Source organism: Mauremys reevesii, linkage group 3 (genome assembly GCF_016161935.1).
Source record: "Mauremys reevesii isolate NIE-2019 linkage group 3, ASM1616193v1, whole genome shotgun sequence".
Lineage (NCBI taxonomy): Eukaryota > Metazoa > Chordata > Testudines > Geoemydidae > Mauremys > Mauremys reevesii.
This window is the reverse complement of record NC_052625.1, coordinates 110,757,291-110,776,901: the sequence shown is the minus strand read 5'-3', so window position 1 is coordinate 110,776,901 and position 19,611 is coordinate 110,757,291. Positions and strand designations below refer to the sequence as shown.

The 19,611-nt window shown below is 40.2% G+C and overlaps 2 protein-coding genes and 1 pseudogene across 2 annotated transcripts; all 3 read right to left on the bottom strand.

The window, feature by feature from the left end:
• Window positions 1–1,022: 1,022 nt before the first annotated feature.
• LOC120401323 (trace amine-associated receptor 4-like) lies at window positions 1,023–5,403 on the bottom strand. Its single transcript, XM_039531147.1, is given in 2 exon segments — window positions 1,023–2,119; window positions 5,382–5,403. Coding segments are annotated over 2 exon segments (1,119 nt in total).
• An 8,042-nt stretch (window positions 5,404–13,445) lies between these two features.
• LOC120401118 (trace amine-associated receptor 4-like) lies at window positions 13,446–14,879 on the bottom strand. Its single transcript, XM_039530784.1, has one exon. The coding sequence runs from the start codon at window positions 14,834–14,836 to the stop codon at window positions 13,793–13,795; it is 1,044 nt and encodes a 347-aa protein (XP_039386718.1). The 5' UTR covers window positions 14,837–14,879; the 3' UTR covers window positions 13,446–13,792.
• Window positions 14,880–18,467: 3,588 nt separating this feature from the next.
• On the bottom strand, window positions 18,468–19,353 carry LOC120401119 (annotated as a pseudogene).
• Window positions 19,354–19,611: the final 258 nt, after the last annotated feature.

The following is a 19,611-nucleotide window of genomic DNA, read 5'->3' as shown; positions in this document are numbered from 1 at the left end:
CACCATCTGTCCTTTTTCAAAAATGCAGCCATACTGTGTCAGACCAAGAATCCATCTAGTCCTGTATCTGGTCTTCCAAGAGTGGCCAATTTCAGGTGCTTCAGAGGGTATGAACAGAACAGATAATCAAGTGGTCCATCCCCTGTTGTCCAATCCCATCTTGTGGAAAACAGAGGCTAGGGACCCTCAGAGCAGAGTGTTGCATCCCTGCCCATCCTGGCTAATAGCCATTGATGGACACAACACCTAGGAACATATCGAGTTCCTTTTATGAACCCAGTAATACTTTTGGCCTTTCACAACATCCCCTTGCATCCTCTGAGCTCCCACATAGTCTTTGGGACCATCTCATCTGATCTCAGCTACTTTGACAATACATGGAGACAGAGGTGATTTCTCAGCAGCTACAATCCAAACAGAACACTGAATCAATGAACATTCAGAACACTTTCTCATTAGAGACTTAATTACTCATTGATTGGCATGTATGAGACTGGCTTGTATAGCTTGCATGTAGATAAAGATCAGTTATTCAGCCAGAGAAAATATTTTGGGCTTAGTTCTGTTACCCTTATACATGCTGAGAATTAGAGAAAGATACTCTCAAGTGGATGAAAGGTGGAGTTAATGGGCCCAAAATGTTGGGGAGAACATTTTTTAAAAGAGGCAACTAGATAAATTAGTGCTTAGATACTGGACTTGGAGAGAAATGACATTGTAGAGTAGTTGTTAAAATGATCACTGTGTATACAGGAACATAGCTGGATAGAATGTACTGTATAATTTCCCAGATTGTTCTCTCACTTTCAACTATATAGAAAGACAGCTCACTAAAATAGCATGCTAATCCTTAAACAATACCTATAGAGACACACTACAAATGAGTTTCTTCAAAAGACCGTGCAGATTCTTGTAAATATTGTCAATATATAAGGCCCTATGTGAACTGTTCTAAAAGATCTCCAGAAAGAGCATATGCATCTATTAATGCTAATCCATTCATAAAAGCCCTACTTGGTTAATTAAGTATATGTGGGAAACAAAGTAAGAGTAGAGGAATCTGGTCTGAAGATTGTACCAGTCACAATCATTTTAAATGCTTTGCGAAACCAAGAATAAAATAAACCATAAATGATTGGATTACAAGTAGAATTGCAGTATCCCAGCCAGAGGAAGGCATTGTACAAGTCTTCAGGTGTTGAGAAGTTAATAAAAGGATCAGCTATCGTAAGAATAAAGAAAGGCAGCCAACAAAAAACAAACACCCCCATAACTATACTTAAAGTTTTAGTTGCTTTGTTCTCTTTTTTTGTGGAGATTTTGTTCTTTATTGCAGAGACACATTTTATTGCACTGGGGATTTTAGCAATTTGTCTGGCATGTTTTCTTGCCACAGTAAATATGTGGACATAGATACCCACCATCACTGTGCCTGGGAAAAAGAAGGCTATAAGAGAAACCATCACTCCCCAGAGCTTGTTAAATATGAGTGCACAGAAACCACTGCAGTCAATAGAAGTCACATATTCTTCAATGCCAACAATATTCAACTCTGAGAAAACTAAGCCAAAGGCAAATAAGAATGGGACAGACCAGCTAATTAATAAAAATAGCACTATCACAGGGATAGTTATTTTGGTGACATAATGCAGTGGGTCACAAACTGCATAGTAACGGTCAACAGAGATAAAACACAGATGGAAAATAGAGGTGGTACAGAGCATTATATCACAACAAGTATGGATTTTGCAAAAAAGGTCTCCAAAATACCAGCATGACTCTATAGACCTGATCATACTGTAGGGCATAACCATGAAACTAAGCAAAAAGTCGGTAGTTGCCATGGAGCAGATCAGGAAGTTGGTTGGAGAGTGAAGCTGTTTGAAATGAGCGATGGAAATGATCACAAGCATATTTCCACCCATTGTGAGCACTATTGCTCCCACCATGAAGATGTACATCACCCAAAGACTGATTGTAGACCTTACATTTCTAGGACATGAATTGTTAACAAAGTCAAAGCAATACTGCATATTCTGTGGACTCCAGAGGTTGGATGAATTCATGACGTGGGATCATTGACAGGAACCTTTTCAAAAGTATTACAATACAGCCAGTTCTGAGGAAAAAGAAAAATGAAATAAAAAAGTGATATAAACAGTAGCAACATTTGCAGACCTGTGTTTCACATTAGTTTATTAACATCTAAAATTAAAAATAATGGGCCTGATTCTGCTCTCAGTTGCTTTCATTTCAATTCAGAATAATTCTCATTTACTTTAGAGGAGTTACTCTAGACTTACACCAGTATAAGAGATAGCAGAATTTGGCCCAATGCTAACAAAAAAGGTATGGACTGAATCATTTCCTAAATCCTTTTGAATCTTAAGGTGCTCAAAAACTCTTAGTAATATTGTCAAGTATCAGAGGGGTAGCCGTGTTAGTCTGGTTCTGTAGAAGCAGCAAAGAATCCTGTGGCACCTTATAGACTAACAGAAGTTTTGCAGCATGAGCTTTCGTGGGTGAATACCCACTTCTTCGGATGCAAGCAGTTCTTCGGACTGCTTGCATCCGAAGAAGTGGGTATTCACCCACGAAAGCTCATGCTGCAAAACTTCTGTTAGTCTATAAGGTGCCACAGGATTCTTTGCTGCTTCTTAGTAATATTGGATATTTTTGCTATGGAGTTTGCATTCAACACTATAAGCACCTTGATAAGAGTTTTGTAAAGTGAAAGCCTCAAACACATGACACTCACCTGATTTCCACAGCTCTACCCATCACCTCAGAGATCTTTGTTCCTGGAGATATTGCCCATACTTCCAAGAGAGACATTACAGCATCAGGAAACCCAAACTGGTTGATGCTATAAAGATTTTAACATGCAACACTTCATAAGAGCCTCCTCGTTTTAGCATGGTTGCCAGTAGGCCACTGAGTGTATACTTGAAGCAGCAAAGAATCCTGTAGCACCTTATAGACTAACAGATGTTTTGCAGCATGAGCTTTCGTGGGTGAATACCCACTTCTTCGGATGCAAATAGTGGAAATTTCCAGGGGCAGGTTTATATATGCAAGCAAGAAGCAAGCTAGAGATAACGAGGTTAGTTCAATCAGGGAGGATGAGGCCCTGTTCTAGCAGTTGAGTGTATACTTGCAGACTTGTTTCTGTTTGTAATATTAATCCACTTAGGAGCTTACCCTCAACACATACTTGGCCAGGATTAAGAGAAATATAATAGCATCGTGCTGAGGAGTCATTTGAGTTTGCTAAACAATCTGTGCCTCAAAGCAGTGAAAGATTTGAAAAACAGGTTAAACAACATCCAGTTTAGTGAACTGTATTAATCCTTTATTATGGATAATTGTTATTTAAGACTCTGTTTTTATTTAACCAGTATTTACTATTACAGATATACATGTGTAAGAAGAAAAAAACCCATATATGTCACCTTACAGTTTGCACACTCTCATCTACACGCTACTCTTTATGCCAGCAAACTGCTACGCAATTCCTAGGGTATACAGCAGAATCTCAGTTAAGGAACACCTCAGGAACAGAGGTTGTTCATAACTCTGAAATGTTCGTATCTCAGAACAAAACATTATGATTGTTCTTTCAAAAGTTTACAACTGAACATTGACTTAATACAGCTTTGAAACTTTATTATACAGAAGAAAAATGTTGCTTTAAATCTTCTTATTTTAAATGAAACAAGCACAGAAATAGTTTCCTTACCTTCTCAAATCCCTTTTTTTAAATCTTTCCTTTTAGTTTTTAGTAGTTTACATGTAACACAGTACTGTACTGTACAACATTTGCTTTTTTTTTTTTTTTTTTTTTGGTCTCTGCTGCCTGCTTATGTATTTCTAGTTCCAAATGAGGTTTGTGATTGACTGGGCAGTTTGTAACTCTGGTGTTTGTAACTCTGAGGTTCTACTGTAATAGAATTAAAGTGATGGAGTTTGAAGGTGGCGACTATGTGTGATAGTGTGTGCACACACATATATACATAAATGTACACATGTTATCTATATGTTATTAGAGTTTGGGAGTTTCACAGTGGTAAAATAAGGAATTGTATTCTGCCAGTAACGCCAACAAGAGTTCCTGGCGACATCATAAACCACAAGACTCAAGTTGTTGGGAGTTTCTCATGCTACAAGGTCTCCAAATTTAATTAGATGCTTAGAGTATGTATATGTCAGGGACTCATTCTTCAACAGAATACAGATTTTAATCAAACAAACTGCCCCATCTGCAAGTCCCATTTCTTCCTCCTTTCAATTCTATAGGTCCATATCCCTTCTCCTGTTTTATTTATCCCCCTTTATTTGTCCCTCACATATTCCTGTTTTTCTTTTCTTTCTCTCAGCTTGTCAGGTTCATATAAAGCTATTTCTGGACCAAAGAGCACATGAAAGCTTTCTGGCATACTTTTCTAAAATCCATTGGATACGCCATTGTATGATAAGAACATGAACATTTGCCATTATAAACATATTGCAGGTTTACATCAGGTATGCCCAGCTGATACTAAAATGTAGCTTTGTTATAGTCTGTATCCTATTAATAACCCTGTAGTATGAATGCCCCCAATAGGCAATTATGCTGTGTGTATGCTTAACATTTTGTGATCTTTCTCCTTTTTACACCAAAGATATAGAAAGTATCGTATCTGTTGTAGGCCAAAACCTTACCCTATTAAAGTCATTGAGAGTTTTAAAAATGACTTTGATGGAATTAATATTAGACCTTATGTCTAATAACATTTATTCCTACAAGCATTTAAGCATGTGTATAACTTTATTCCAATGAACAGGGCTACTGAAATCAGTAGGTCTAGCCACCTGTGAATAAGAGTGTTTGCAGAAAAGGATCTTAGTATAGTATCTTGCTTTAATACTTTGAAATGATATATGACATTAACATGCATAAGAAATATCACAATGTTTGCTCAGTAACAGATTTTGTAAAAGTAAACTCTCAGAGACTGCAATCTCATGAAAAACAACTTTCTAGTACAGCCCTGCAGTCCTCACATTGGTAATTATCAGCTCACAAATACCATTTACAGATGTTTTTATCTGTCATTGGAATAAAATAAATTATTGATGATACAGCTGTTCATCTCTAGACAGTTTCTCAACGATCTTGCCACACATTTTAAGATTCAATTGACTTCTTTATTCCACATCGTGGATCAAGTTATTCTTATGATATAGAGACAAACATTTCCTCTGAATGAAACACTAGAAAACTTTTTGTCATTACAGTCATTCCATTGTTGAGATTGGAAAATCAAATAAATTGCAGTTCTTCTAGTACTTTACAAAATGCAGTTGGTTACATCATTACATGGGAGTAAAAGATGGTTTACCTGATATCTCTCTATAATTCATCTCTTCAAAGAAAACATTTTTGGCTGTGATTTTTGCTTTTCTTTCCAGTCTCATTTCAGTTAGAAAATCTTCCGATCCAAATCAATGAACAGTTTTAGAGTTTATCTGTAAAATGTGCATAATTTTTTTTCTTATTACCTTACAAAGCTTCTTTGGTTGCTTTTTTCTCCATGAGACTCCTTTGTGGCAATTCTCAATGAAAATGCATTTGATTTTTTTCCTCTTTTCTTATCAGATTAACTGGGATGCTGCTAGTATATATACAACAAAGAAGACCTGTAGCTGTCTCTGGTGAGTTCACAAGTCTCCTATCGTGTCTTTACTTTGGCAGATTTACTCTGTAACTCTTCTCTGCTGCTGCAGCTGAAAAAAATTATGCACAAACAATCCAGTGAGGAGATTATTTGATTTGGTTCACAGCCACATTGGAAATGGGAGGATGAACTGTACAACTACTTAAATATGTTAAATATAAAGCCATGGGAGGTCTTTTAAATTATAACATAAGATTTATGGGACAGGGGCTGTCATTTACTCTGCTGAGTAGGGCTGATAGAAAATAATCTGTCAAAACTGTATTTTGTTGGAAAATTCGGTTTTTGGCTAAAGACATATTTTTTGCAATAAGTGTCTGCTTTCAGTGGAAATTTTCAATTTCTCATCCAAAAACTTAATGGCAACAAGCGAAAATATTTCATCCCAAGTCCAAAATACTTCAGATCTGAAATGCTGCCACAGGGTTTCATGGGAATTGTAATTAGAGTGCCTGACACTCCAATTCTCCTCTCTCCACACTCCATTCCAATTTCCACAGCCAGACTTCATCTCCCATAATGCACCATGGCCATGGAACTCTATTCTATATAACCTCAACTCAGCCAGAGGGGAGACTGTGGCACATCACAGAAGATATAGTCCAATGAGGGAGCACAGCCTGTAGAGGAGAATGGGGCCTGAGGCACTTGAACTAGAGCGCCCAGGAGGCATTAAAGTAGCAAAGAACCTAAACATTTTCCAACCAAAATGAATGATTTTTCATTTTCATTGATATTTTCCATGGGGAAAAACCCTTATTTTCTAATGTCGATGGGACCCTAACCTGTCAGAGAGGTCTCTATGTTCTATTGCAATGTAGATGTTAAATTATAATAATTAAGTCTCAATTGAGATAAATGAAAAAAGCAACTAGTGTAATGACTTCTAAAACAGGGGAATGCCTCATAAAAGAAAGGGAATCCAAAGATGATCAGTTACATCTAGGGATGGGCAAAATATGCTAGAAATTATAAGTGTCTTGTTCTCCTTTTTCCATTTCACAGTTCAGCCTTTGACCATTTCAACCCCTGAAACATTATGAAGGGTCCTGAATGATCGTTCTCACCATGTGTCTCTGCACATCTAAATTCAAGCCACAACTAGACACACAAGTAGTGAAATACCACAAGGCAAACCATTCTCACTGTATCCTTAGCTCTATCCAAGGCCTCACTTCAGGAGACCATCCCTAGTGAGCAAAGCACTAAAGCACTTACTTCACTTTGAACACAAGGTTCGGTTCTACTGAGTTAAACAAATGCTTAAGTTGCTCTGCTGAATTAGAACTCAGAACAGTAAGTAACACATAGGTGAAAAGAAAACTTGTTTCTTGTGAGATTTTCAGCTAGGGATTCAGACCCCAGGTATTTGGATTGCTTGGGTGTTCTTTAATTTTCTTCTAGCCAGTCAGTAAGCTCCTCCATCTCCCCTTGAGACGTCCGAAAGCACACTCCACCACCATTCTGCACTTGCTCAGCCGGTAGTTGAAGAGCTCCTTGTCACTGTCCAGGGCGCCTGTATAGGGCTTCATGAGCCAGGGCATTAGCGGGTAGGCTGGGTCCCTGAGGATCACTGTAGGCATCTCCACATCCCCAACACTTATTTTGTGGTCCGGGAAGAAACTACCTTCCTGCAGGTGTCTAAACAGACCAGAGTTCCTGAAAACACGCGCGTCATGAACCTTGCCCGGCCACCCGACGTAGATGTTGGTAAAACGTCCCCTATGGTCCACCAGTGCTTGCAGCACCATTGAAAAGTAGCCCTTTCGGTTAATATACTGGCTGGCCCGGTGGGCCGGTCCCAGGATAGGGATGTGAGTGCCATCTATGGCCCCACCGCAGTTTGGGAATCCCGTCGCGGCGAAGCCATCTATGACGACCTGGACGTTTCCCAGGGTCACTACCTTTGAGAGCAGTAGGTCAACGATTGCGTGGGCTACTTGCATCACAGCAACCCCCACGGTAGATTTGCCCACGCCAAAGTGGTTCGCTACTGACTGGTAGCTGTCTGGCGTTGCAAGTTTCCAGAGGGCTATGGCCACTCGCTTCTGTACACTCAGGGCTGCTCACATCCGGGTGTCCTGGTGCTTCAGGGCAGGGGCCAGCATGTCACAGAGTTCAAGGAAAGTGCCCTTACGCATCCTGAAGTTTCGCAGCCACTGTGATTCATCCCAGACCTGCAGCACTATGCGGTCCCACCAGTCCGTGCTTGTTTCCCGGGCCCAGAATTGCCGTCCCATAGCATGAACGTGACCCATTGCCACCATGATCTCCGCGGCGCGGGATCCCGTGCTTTGTGAGAGGTCTGTGCCACTCTGACACTTCATGTCCTCACCGCGCTGCCGGAGCCTCCTCGCCCGATTTCTCAGCAGCTGACTGTGGAAGAGGTGGACGATAAGGTGCGAGGAGTTGACAACGGCCATAAGTGCAGCGATGATCGCAGCGGGCTCCATGTTCGCAGTGCTGTGGCGTCCGCGCTGTCACTGACCAGAAAAGTGCGGTAACAGATTTCCCGCCAGCACTTTCAGGGAGAGAGGGCGGGAGTGACGGTTGAATGACGACAGTTACCCAAAACCACCCTCGACACATTTTTCCCCCAGCAGGCATTGGGGGCTCTACCCAGCATTCCAATGGGAAGCGGGGACTGCGGGAACTGTGGGATAGCTGCCCAGAATGCACCGCTTCCAATGTCGACGCTTGCCCCGTTAGTGTGGACTCACAAAGTCGAATTAGTGTCCTTAGTGTGGATACACAAATTCGAATTCATAAGGTCGAATCCACAAATTCAACCTAAGTTAAATCGAACTACTCTTGTAGTGTAGACATACCCTTAGTGTCCCCCTTCCAAGCTCTGACACCACAGAGCCTTGCCTGTGTTCCTGTTCCTGTTCCCATCCCCTGTTCCCATTCCTCCTTTAGCAAAACATGATCCCAATTCCCCCATCCCCAGTCCCTGTTTCTATTCCCCCCACCTTCCTGAGTGACTGCAGACTATATAGTAAAACCTGAGTTTTGCTTAGCTATTCCTTAACCAATCATTTTACTGAAATTTAACTAACCAATCCTAACATATTGTAACATGGTTATTTAACCATTTATATTCCACCACCTTCATTGGTTTACACCCAACAAAATTAATTATACAGCAGACAGAAACAATCACAGAATCAGATAGAAACCATGCAAATAAACATACAAAACAATACAGAAGTGAGGATTTCAGAACTACATCTTTACAGGCATAAGGGTTTTCCAGCTGTGTCTATTGATAAGTGAGTTCTTGCCAGACAGGATGCTATTTTCTAGGCTCTTCTGTTTCTCTGGAGGTGATAGAAATATCAGGGCAGGATTGTATTCCTAATAGCCCAATAGCATCTTATTTCAATGTGACTAGTTTGGAATGTGAGGATGTGACCATATATTTCCCATGGTTGCCTAACTACATCTTATGGCTTATGGCTGCCTAACTACATCTTAGCTGAAGGCCTTAGCCTGTCACAATAAGAGAAGGCCATTACACAGACAGTGATCTTCAATTCTTTCTTTTATATCTCTATAACTAGCTAAGTGATAAGAATACACCTAAATTCTTAAAGTATAGGCCTTTGCAGACAGGCCTGAATATCTATATCCTAACAGAGGGATTCCATTGTCCAAAGCTGATCGTATGAGGATGACAAGATCTTGGCAGGGAGACATATCCATTAAGTTATGAGGCTTGAGGATGCGGGCGGTTTTAAGGTTCAAGTCATTTAGGCCAGCGTAATATTTGCCCTTCTGGGACAATGTGTCAGCCTTGTTTTTTTGAATCCTGAATGATGAGAGATTACAAAATCAAAATACAAAAGGAATAATGGCTACTAACATTGTCAATGATTGAGGGTCTTGGCAGATATTCAAAGTTCTTATGATTGGTTTATACCTGGCTGGGATACTGGGCCCCTTTCAGATGGTGGCACCACTCTTTGAAGGCCTTTTTAATTGCCAGGAGATTTTTGTCCAAAATTTCATAATTTTGCTCCACAGGTGTGAGTTTTCTGGAATAGAAGGCTCATGGATGTAGCCATTGTTGGGGACTGTGCCTTTTGGGATAACACTGCTTTGATCCCCAAGTTGGAAGCATCTGCTTCAATGATGAAGACTTGCATGGTATTGGGGTGGATCAATATGGGAACAGTGATAAATGTGAGTATTAACTGCTCAAGACCTGATGGGCCTTTATGGAGCAGGCAGTGAGAGGAGTGATCCACTCCAAGAATTTCGGGATGAACCGGTGATAAATGTTCATGAACCCCAGGAAACATTATAGTTTATGAACATTCCATGGTACTGCCCACTAAAGACTGTCTTTATCTTATGTGGGTCCATCATGATACTAGTAGGAGACACGATGAACCCTAGGATTCTATGACATGGTGACCTGCTTCATGGCACCCATACTCCACACATAGTCCAAGGCTTCCATCTTTCTTTTTAATAAAGAGGAGTGGTGCCTTGGAAGGCAAAGTGGACTTACGAATAAAGCCCTTGGATAGGTTCTCCTGAAGGTAGGTTCACAATACAGCTAGAAATGGCAAATATATGCTGAGTGGAACGTTTTCCCCAGTTGTAGTTTGATTGGGCAATTGTAGTCCCTGTGTAGGGGCAAGGTGTCTGTGGATTTTTGCTAAAGACATCTTTGTAGTCACTGTATTTGGACAGAACTTAAGTGCTGGCATCACCAGATGACTGTGCCAGGCCAGCTTCCCTGGCATGCAACTGCTGGGGAACTACTGCGCACTGCATATTTCCTGGGGTCAAGCAGTGCAGAGTTCTGAGAAAAATTCAACTTAGTTCACATCAGCTGATAAGGGGGTTGTGGCAGGTCAGCCATGAAATATCCATAATCAGAGGGAAATGTGGGGAATGGATGGCACCGAACTATAGAATCTCTCGATGCTCTTGGATATCAACCTCAAGAAGAACCATTTCCATGTCCACCGGCCCGGAGGATAAGAGGGACCTATCATGAACTTTTATCAGCAGTTCATCAAAGTCAGGAGTCAAGCCTGGGGTAGGGCATAAGCCATCGTCAGGGGTAGGGCATAAGATCAGGGATTTGGAGTGAAGCAGGAAAGCAGGAACCAGGAACAGAAGGGGGTTAGAGATGAGGAGGGAAGGAACCAGGAACAGGCAGGAAGGAAGGGCTTAGGAGGAAGGCAGGGAAGCAGGGTCTGTAATAGGAGCCAGCAAGTGAATCACTTAGTTGATTATACAAATTCCCGTGCCTCTTTCTGGTTAAGTAGTGCTTCCCAGTCAATCAGAAGGGCTAGACATCTCCCCTAGTTTAGGAGCATTACGAGTGGGACTTTTTGTGAGCTAGAGCTTGGCTGGCCCTCTTCTCAGCTGCTCTGATAAGCTGGTGGGTGGTGACCACAATCTATGTACTGGCTGGGGGCCCATGGGCCTGGTGTTGCAGCTCGCGATCCCTCACATTATCTATATATGATATTTCTAAAGTGTTTGTCACCATTGTATTTAGGTAGCAAATATAAAACCTATAGACAGGTCTTAAATGACCAAAGCAACTTCAATTGTCCACTTCACCATTATACATTTGGGTTTTTTTTTCTTTCCTCCCATTTTATTTCTGTCTGTCTCTCTCTCTCTCTCTGCTTCCTCATCACCTACTGGCCATGTGACAGGAAACCATCTAATCAGTGAGAGAAGCTTTTCTCAAAAAAGGAGATGTGCATTATGTTCTGGAAAAGGTGAGACTTGGACTACACTTTCTTATATATATTTTTTATTTGCTTGAGCAAATAGAGGCATCTGATTTCGAATGCAGTCAATATGGCACATTTTGTGTCAGTTTTTCAAAGAGTGATTCAGCTGCTGCACCCACAAAAATGTGCACCCACCTGCACAATACCTAACAGAACATTACACAGTTTTTGCAATATCATGCCCATGGATATGCCGTCACCTGATCTATGTATGCAAATATCCACTTAATTGAGCAAATGGAGTGGGAGGTTTGTGAGTGCATTGCATCCATGGACATTTTTGCCTGCACTTTCAATACACCCTCTGTTGATAATTTAGTTGTGTATGTTTAAACAGTACAATTTTAAATAACAATCTGCAAGCAGAGAGAGGAGGAGGTAGCGGTCCACTCACAGGCTCCAACTCCACATCTATGGAAAAAAATTAGCAGGTGCTTAGCATCCACCTGCAGCCAGCGGCTCCCACTCCCTCCAGCGCTTCTCACTTGCTGGCGGCCTCACTGATCAACTCCTCTGCCTCCATCCCAGTGTTTCCCGCCCACTGTGATCAGCTGTTCCCCAGCACTGGGAGGGTGGGGGATGAGTGGGGATGGGGGGCGCTTGGGGGAGGGGCGGAAACAGTCAGGGTGGTGGTGGAGCAGGGGTGGAAAGAGGCAGGGTGGGGCTGGGGACTTGGGGGAAGAGGTGGAGGGAGGGAGGGCTTCAGGTGGTGGGAGGGAGCGAGGAAGTTGGTGCCTATGAGTGCACTGGCATTGCCTGTTAGCTTCCACATCAGCTATGGGTGCAACCAACTAGACAAATACAACAGAAATCTGACCAGCAAAGGAAATACAAAAGATATGGGAGAGAGATTGTCATACAGCATTCTTTTTCTTTTGCAGGCAATTCTTGAGACTTAAGGCCTTATTGTATAATAATAAAGTACTCATTCTGTCAGTTATTTAGGAGCCAGAAACAGCTTTAGTCAAAAAGCTCTTAAGAAGAGTCACACTAATTATGGGTGTTTAAGATCATGAAAACTCTGCAAAAAGATGTTTGTTAATGAGAGACCCATTATATCCTCTCCCCAGAGTTCACTCATTCTCTTTGCTGTTTTACTGCATTTTGCTGCTGAGGGAACGTGAATCTCACATGGGAACCCTCAAAGAAAAACAGCTTCCATAGGTCTATCCCCTGAGCGCTGTCTGATGTCTTGCGCAGTGTTCAAGGTTTTTTAAAACATTGTTTAAGCATCTGTCAAATCACACTCCCTATATAAACTAAACACTGAAATTATGTTAAAAAGTCACTTTGAATCTGGGAAAAAAGAAGCCACAACCATGCTGTGTGGCATGGCACATTAAGGGCAAAATGGTAGAGTTCCTGAATAACAAGGTCTCAAAGACCAGGGTCTCCAGTCTGCTTTGTCCTCCGTAAGTGTAAGCAGGACAAAGTGGCCTTAAAGCCTTTGGAAGTGGCCAGCCTAGAGTTCCCTTTAAACAAGGAAATTTTGCATTGGCATAAAGCTGGCAAGGGTAGCACAGCTGCCTCCTGCACCAACTGCTCCCACACCACAGTGCCCGGCCTAAGGAGAGGGAGGATGCAGTGCGGGTGGGACAGTGATCCATTATGTCCAATCTTCCAGTGGCTTAATATCACTGTACAGAAATAACTTGCAGTGGAGATGGGCAACTTCAGATTGGGGAGCTACAGCCAACTCCCTGTGGGTCTTATCTCTAATGAAGCCCTACATGTCTAAGTATAGAAAGGCCAGTATAACCAGCCTCACTGCATTCCTTCCCAGCTCCCCAGTGTCAGGGGCCATGTCGGGGGCAGCAGGGAAAAAAAGGGGATGTTCTGGAGAGGAGTTATACAGAAGCCTTGCCATGTGCGGAGCTGACAACAGGAACACTGGTCACCAGCTTCTGGGGGCTGACAGTGGGGCTATCAGCAGCCCGAGGTTCCCACTGTCAGCCCCCAGTGGCTGATAAAATTGCAGGGGAAGCCTAATATTGCAGGATCTGCAATTTCCGCAATATCGCAAATTAAGTAGGGCCTTAAATACCAGATATTTTATCTGTTTTTTATTTATTCCCAGTTTTTAAATTTTATCTTATCATTGTTGTCCCCATGGCTGTAGTTCACCATTCCTGTGCCAGTGGGAGCTGCGGGAAGCTGCAGCCAGCACATCCCTGTTTCTCCAAAAAGCATGTGCAGATTTTTGTAAATGTTGTCAATATAGGGCCCTATGTGACCTATTCTAAAAGATCTCCAGAAATAGCATATGCATCTATTAATGTTAATCCATTCATAAAAGCCCTACCTGGCTAACTAAGTATTTGAGGGAAATAAAGTAAGAGTAGAGGAATCTGGTCTGAAGATTGTACCAGTCACAATCATTTTAAATGCTTTGCGAAACCAAGAATAAAATAAACCATAAATGATTGGATTACAAGTAGAATTGAAGTATGCCAGCCAGAAGAAGGCATTGTACAAGTCTTCAGGTGTTGAGAAGTTAATAAAAGGATCAGCTATCATAAGAATAAAGAAAGGCAGCCAACAAAAAACAAATACCCCCATAACTATACTTAAAGTTTTAGTTGCTTTGTTCTCTTTTTTTCTGGAGATTTTGTTCTTTATTGCAGAGACACATTTTATTGCACTGGGGATTTTAGCAATTTGTCTTGAATGCTTTCTTGCCACTATAAATATGTGGACATAGATGCCCATCATCACTGTGCCTGGGAAAAAGAAGGCTATAAGAGAAGCCATCACTCCCCAGAGCTTGTTAAGTATGAAGGCACAGAAACCACAGCAGTCAATGGAAGTCACACATTCTTCAGTGCCAACAATATTCAACTCTGAGAAAACTAGGCCAAAAGACAATAAGAATGGGACAGACCAGCTAATTAATAAAAATAGCACTATCACAGGGATAGTTATTTTGGTGACATAATGCAGTGGGTCACAAACTGCATAGTAACGGTCAACAGAGATAAAACACAGATGGAAAATAGAGGTGGTACAGAGCATTATATCACAACAAGTATGGATTTTGCAGAAGAGGTCTCCAAAATACCAGCATGACTCTATAGACCTGATCATACTGTAGGGCATAACCATGAAACCAAGCAAAAAGTCGGTAGTTGCCATGGAGCAGATCAGGAAGTTGGTTGGAGAGTGAAGCTGTTTGAAATGAGCGATGGAAATGATCACAAGCATATTTCCACCCATTGTGAGCACTATTGTTCCCACCATGAAGATGTACATAGCCCAAAGACTGATTGTAGACCTTACATTTCTAGGACATGAATTGTTAACAGAGTCAAAGCAATACTGCACATTCTGTGGACTCCAGAGGTTGGATGAATTCATGATCTGAGATCAACGACAGTAACTTTTTCAAAAGTATTACAATACAGCCAGTCCTGGGGAAAAAGAAAAAATAAACAAAGTGACATTAACAGTAGCAACATCTGCAGACCTGTGTTTCAGATTAGTTGATTAACACCTAACATTAAAAATAATGGGCCTTATTCTACTCTCAGTTTCAAGAACATCAAATCAGAATGATTCCCATTTACTTTAGAGGAGTTATTCTAGACTTACACCAGTATAAGAGATAGCAGAATTTGGCCCAATGCTAACAAAAAAGGAATGGGCTGAATCATTTCCTAAATCATTTTGAATCTTAAGGTGCTCAAAAACATTTAGTAATATTGAATATTTTTGCTATGGATTATACATTCAACACTATTAGCGCTATGATGATAGGTTTGCAAAATGAAAGCCTCAAACACATGACACTCACCAGATTTCCACAGCTCTACCCATCACCTCATAGATCTTTATTCCTGAAGGTACTGACCATACTTTCAGGAGAGACATTTCAGCATCAGAAAACCCAAACTTGTTGATGCTATAAAGATTTTAACATGCAACACTTTGTGGAGCTGGCCACACTGCAAGGTAAAAGAGTGACAAAAACTCAGAGCTCTTCTTCTTTTTAGCATGCTTGCCAATAGGTTACCAAGTGTATACTTGCAGACAAGTTTCTCTTTGTAATATTAATCCACTGAGGTGCATACCCTCAACACATACTTGGCTAGGATTAAGAGAAATATAATAGCATCGTGCTGAGGAGTCATTGAGGTTTGCTAAACAATCTGTGCCTCAAAGCATTAAAGTTTTGAAAAACAGGTTAAACAACACCCAGTTTAGTGAACTGTATTAATCCTTTATTATGGATAATTGTTATTTAAGACTCTGTTTTTATTTAACCAGTATTTAATATTACAAATATACATGTGTAAGAAGAGGAAAAAAAACCATATATGTCACTTTTCAGTCTGCACTCTAATCTACATGCTACTCCTTACACCAGCAAACTGCTACACAATTCCTTATGTATACAGCAGAAACTCAGTTAATAAACACCTCAGGAACAGAGGTTGTTCATAACTCTGAAATGTTCGTATCTCAGAACAAAACATTATGATTGTTCTTTCAAAAGTTTACAAATGAATATTGACTTAATACATATTTGAAACTTTACTATGCAGAAGAAAATTGCTGCTTTTAACCTTCTTATTTTAAATGAAACAAGCACAGAAACAGTTTCCTTACCTTGTCAAATCCCTATTTTAAAACTTTCTCTTTATTTTTTTTGAGTTCACATTTAACATAGTACTGTACTGTATATTATTTGCTTTTTTCCCCTCTCTACTACCAAATTGCATACTTATGGTTGGAAATGAGGTGTGTAGTTGACTGGTCAGTTCTTAACTGGTGTTCATAAGTCTGAGGTTCTATTCTAATAGAATAAAAGTGATGGAGTTTGGCCTGAAAAGTTACATCCTATATGCTAATGTGTGCATGCATACGAACATATACATAAATGTATACACATGCTATGTATATGTTGTTAGAGTTTGGGAGTTTAATTTACATTATTTCACAGTAGTAAACTAAGGAATTGTGTTCCTCCAGTAATGCCAACAAGAGTTTCTAGCAATATCATGAACCACAAGACTCAAGTTTTGGGGTTTCCCATGCTACAAGGTCCCCAAATTTAATTAGATACTTAGATTCTGTACACATCAGGGACTCGTTCTTCAATAGAATACAGATTTTAATCAAATCAACTACCCACCTCCGCAAGCCCCATTTCTTCCTCCTTTCAATTCTATAGGTCCATATCCCTTCTCGGGTGTTATCTATCCCCCCTATTTGTCCCTCACCTATTCCTGTGGTTTCTTTCTTTCTCCCAGCTTGTCTGGTTCATATAAAGCTATTTCTGGACCAAAGAGCACATGAAAGCTTTCTGGCATACTTTTCTAATATCCATTTGAAACGCCATTGTATGATAAGAATATGAATATTTGCCATTACAAACATATTAGAGGTTTACAACGGGTATGCCAGGCTGATATAAAAATGTAGAGCCATTATATTAGGGTACTTTATCTTTTATAAATAATCCTCTAATATGAATGCACCCAAAAGCCAATTATGCTGTGTTTATGCTTAACTTTGTGTAGTCTTTCTTCTCTCTATTTTTTACACCAAAGATTTAGAAAATATCAGATTTATTTTCAGCTATATCCTTATCCCCTTAAATTAATTGAGAGTTTCAACACTGATTTTGATGGAAGCAATATTGGACCTTATGTCTAATAAATTTTATTCCCAAAAACATATAAGCATGTATATAACTTTACTCCTGCAAGTAGCACCACTGAAATTAATAGGTCTACCCAGAAGTGAATAAGAGTATTTGCAGGAAAGGATCCTATATACGTATATTATACCATATTGTCGTGCTTTAGTACTTTGAAATGATATATGACATTAACATGCATAAGAAATATCATAGTGTGTGTGCTCAGTAAGAGACTGCAATCTCATGGTAAACAACATTTCTAACCCAGCCCTGCAGTCTTCACACTGGTAATTATCAGCTCATTAATACCATTTATTGATGTTTTTATCTGTCAGATGATCCAGCTGTCTTTCTCTAGTCAGTTTCTAAATGATCTTGCCAAACTTTTTCAGATTCAATTGATTTCTTTATTCTACATAGTGGTTCAAATTATTTTTATCATACAGAGACAAACATGTCCTCTGAAAGAATCATTAGAAAACTCTGTCATACAGTCATTCCACTATTGAGACTGGAAAATCAAAACAAATTGCAATTCTTCTAGTACTTTACAAAATGCAGCTGAGTATATCATTACATTGGAGTAGAAGTTGTTTTACCTGATCTCTCTCTGTATTTCATCTCTTCACTGAAAACATTTTTGGCTGTGACTTTTGCTTTTGTTTTTAGTCTTTAATTTCAGATAGAAAATCTTCTGATTCAAACAATTAATAGTTTTACAGCTTACCTGTAAAGTGTGTATAAATCTGATTTTTCTTATTAAATTTCAAAGCTCATTTGCTTATTTTTTTTCTCCATATGACTCCTTTGTGGCAATGCTCAATAAAAATGGATTTGATTTTTTTCCTCTTTTCTTAGATTAACTGGGTTGCTGCTAGTATATATACAGCACAGAAGACCTGTAGCTGTCTCTGAGGAGTTCACAAGTCTCCAATCATGTATTTGCTTTGGAAGAGTTACAGAGATTTACTGTAGAGAGTTAAATCTCTGTAACTCTTCATTCTGCTGCTGCAGCAGAAAAAAATTATGCACAAACATCCAAGTGAGGATATTATTTGATTTGGTTTACAGCCATCTTGGAAATGGGAGGATGAACTTTACCTCTACTTCAATATGTTAAATACTGGCATCCCAACACTGTAGGTTGCTTTGAAAACCTCACCCTTTCATTGGGCAGAAATAATCTGTGTCAGTAACATTTCCCAGAGTTTTTATTTCTTATCGTTGTCTCAGTATTTCTTCTAATTTCTTACCACTTTAATACAAAAAGAAAGGGTCTCCTCCTGGGAGCCATGTTTATGGTTGTGAGCTATGTTCGCATACAGTGTTAGCTAAAAGCTCCGGTCATTCCTGGTACAAGTCTGTGGTAGATGTCTTAGAACCAAAGATATTGAGAGTTAAAACTAGTTTCACTGCCTTCCTGAACCAGCAGTAGCACATACAACATGGGACTGCAAACTGAATTAAAGTAAGCAAACCAGATAAGAACTGGTGGGGTAATGAAATCTAGAATACAGTCCAGCATGGTGTCTATAGTAAAGGGCAACCTGCACAGGAGGTATATTCCTACAGCTGTACCAAGTGTTTTAGCTGCCTTTCTTTCCCTCTTTGATGCTCCTAAGTGTAGCCTAGATCCAGCACTCTTGTTCATGCGACTTATCTGTCTAGCTTGTCTGTTTGCCACAATAAATATTTTCACATACAAAGTTATCATTATGAGGCAGGGGAAGAAGAAGAGAATTTGTTGAACAGCAGCCGACATCTACCAACACAGGGTATGTCTTGTAATGGCCCAAGCCTTCCTCAGTTGCATTGGTATAAAGCAAGAAAAAAGTATAAACCATGGGGAACCTCCATCCTATCACTATATAAACACAAGCCAATCTTATGGTAAATTTAGTGGGGTAGAGCAAAGGATCACAGATAGCATAGTGACGATCAATGGAAATATAGAGGTCAAACAAAAGACAGTGTCCAGAAAGGTATGCAGCCTACAAAAGTCATCTCCAAAATACCAGCAGCTCTGTTAACCCCAGGAGGAGATCTGCAATGGCCTGGGAGTGTCGTAAGAAGTTGGTGGGGGTATGTAGGGTTTTGAAGTAGGAGACTGCAATCACCACCATCAGATTCCCCATGTAGATGGCCAGCTGGATGCGAAAGGGGTGAAGCGTTCATAGCACAATGGAGTGGACACCACTTCATTAGCACCGAGCTTCTGGACAGAGCTCATTTCTTCCTTACCAGCTGGCAACACCTTCTCCAGCTCTTCCACACTCCCAATAAACGACTCTGCTTTCAACAGGGATGTGACACTCTCCACCTCATATTCACCAATGTAATATGATTATGATATAATTATGTGGCATCTTGTACTAAGTATGCCTTATAAGGTATCACTCTAAAATTCTTGATCCGTTGAACATTAACAACCTGTTGGATTGTATGTTTTATCATTGTATGTGAAGTTTTAAAGTTTTGCTCTGTATTT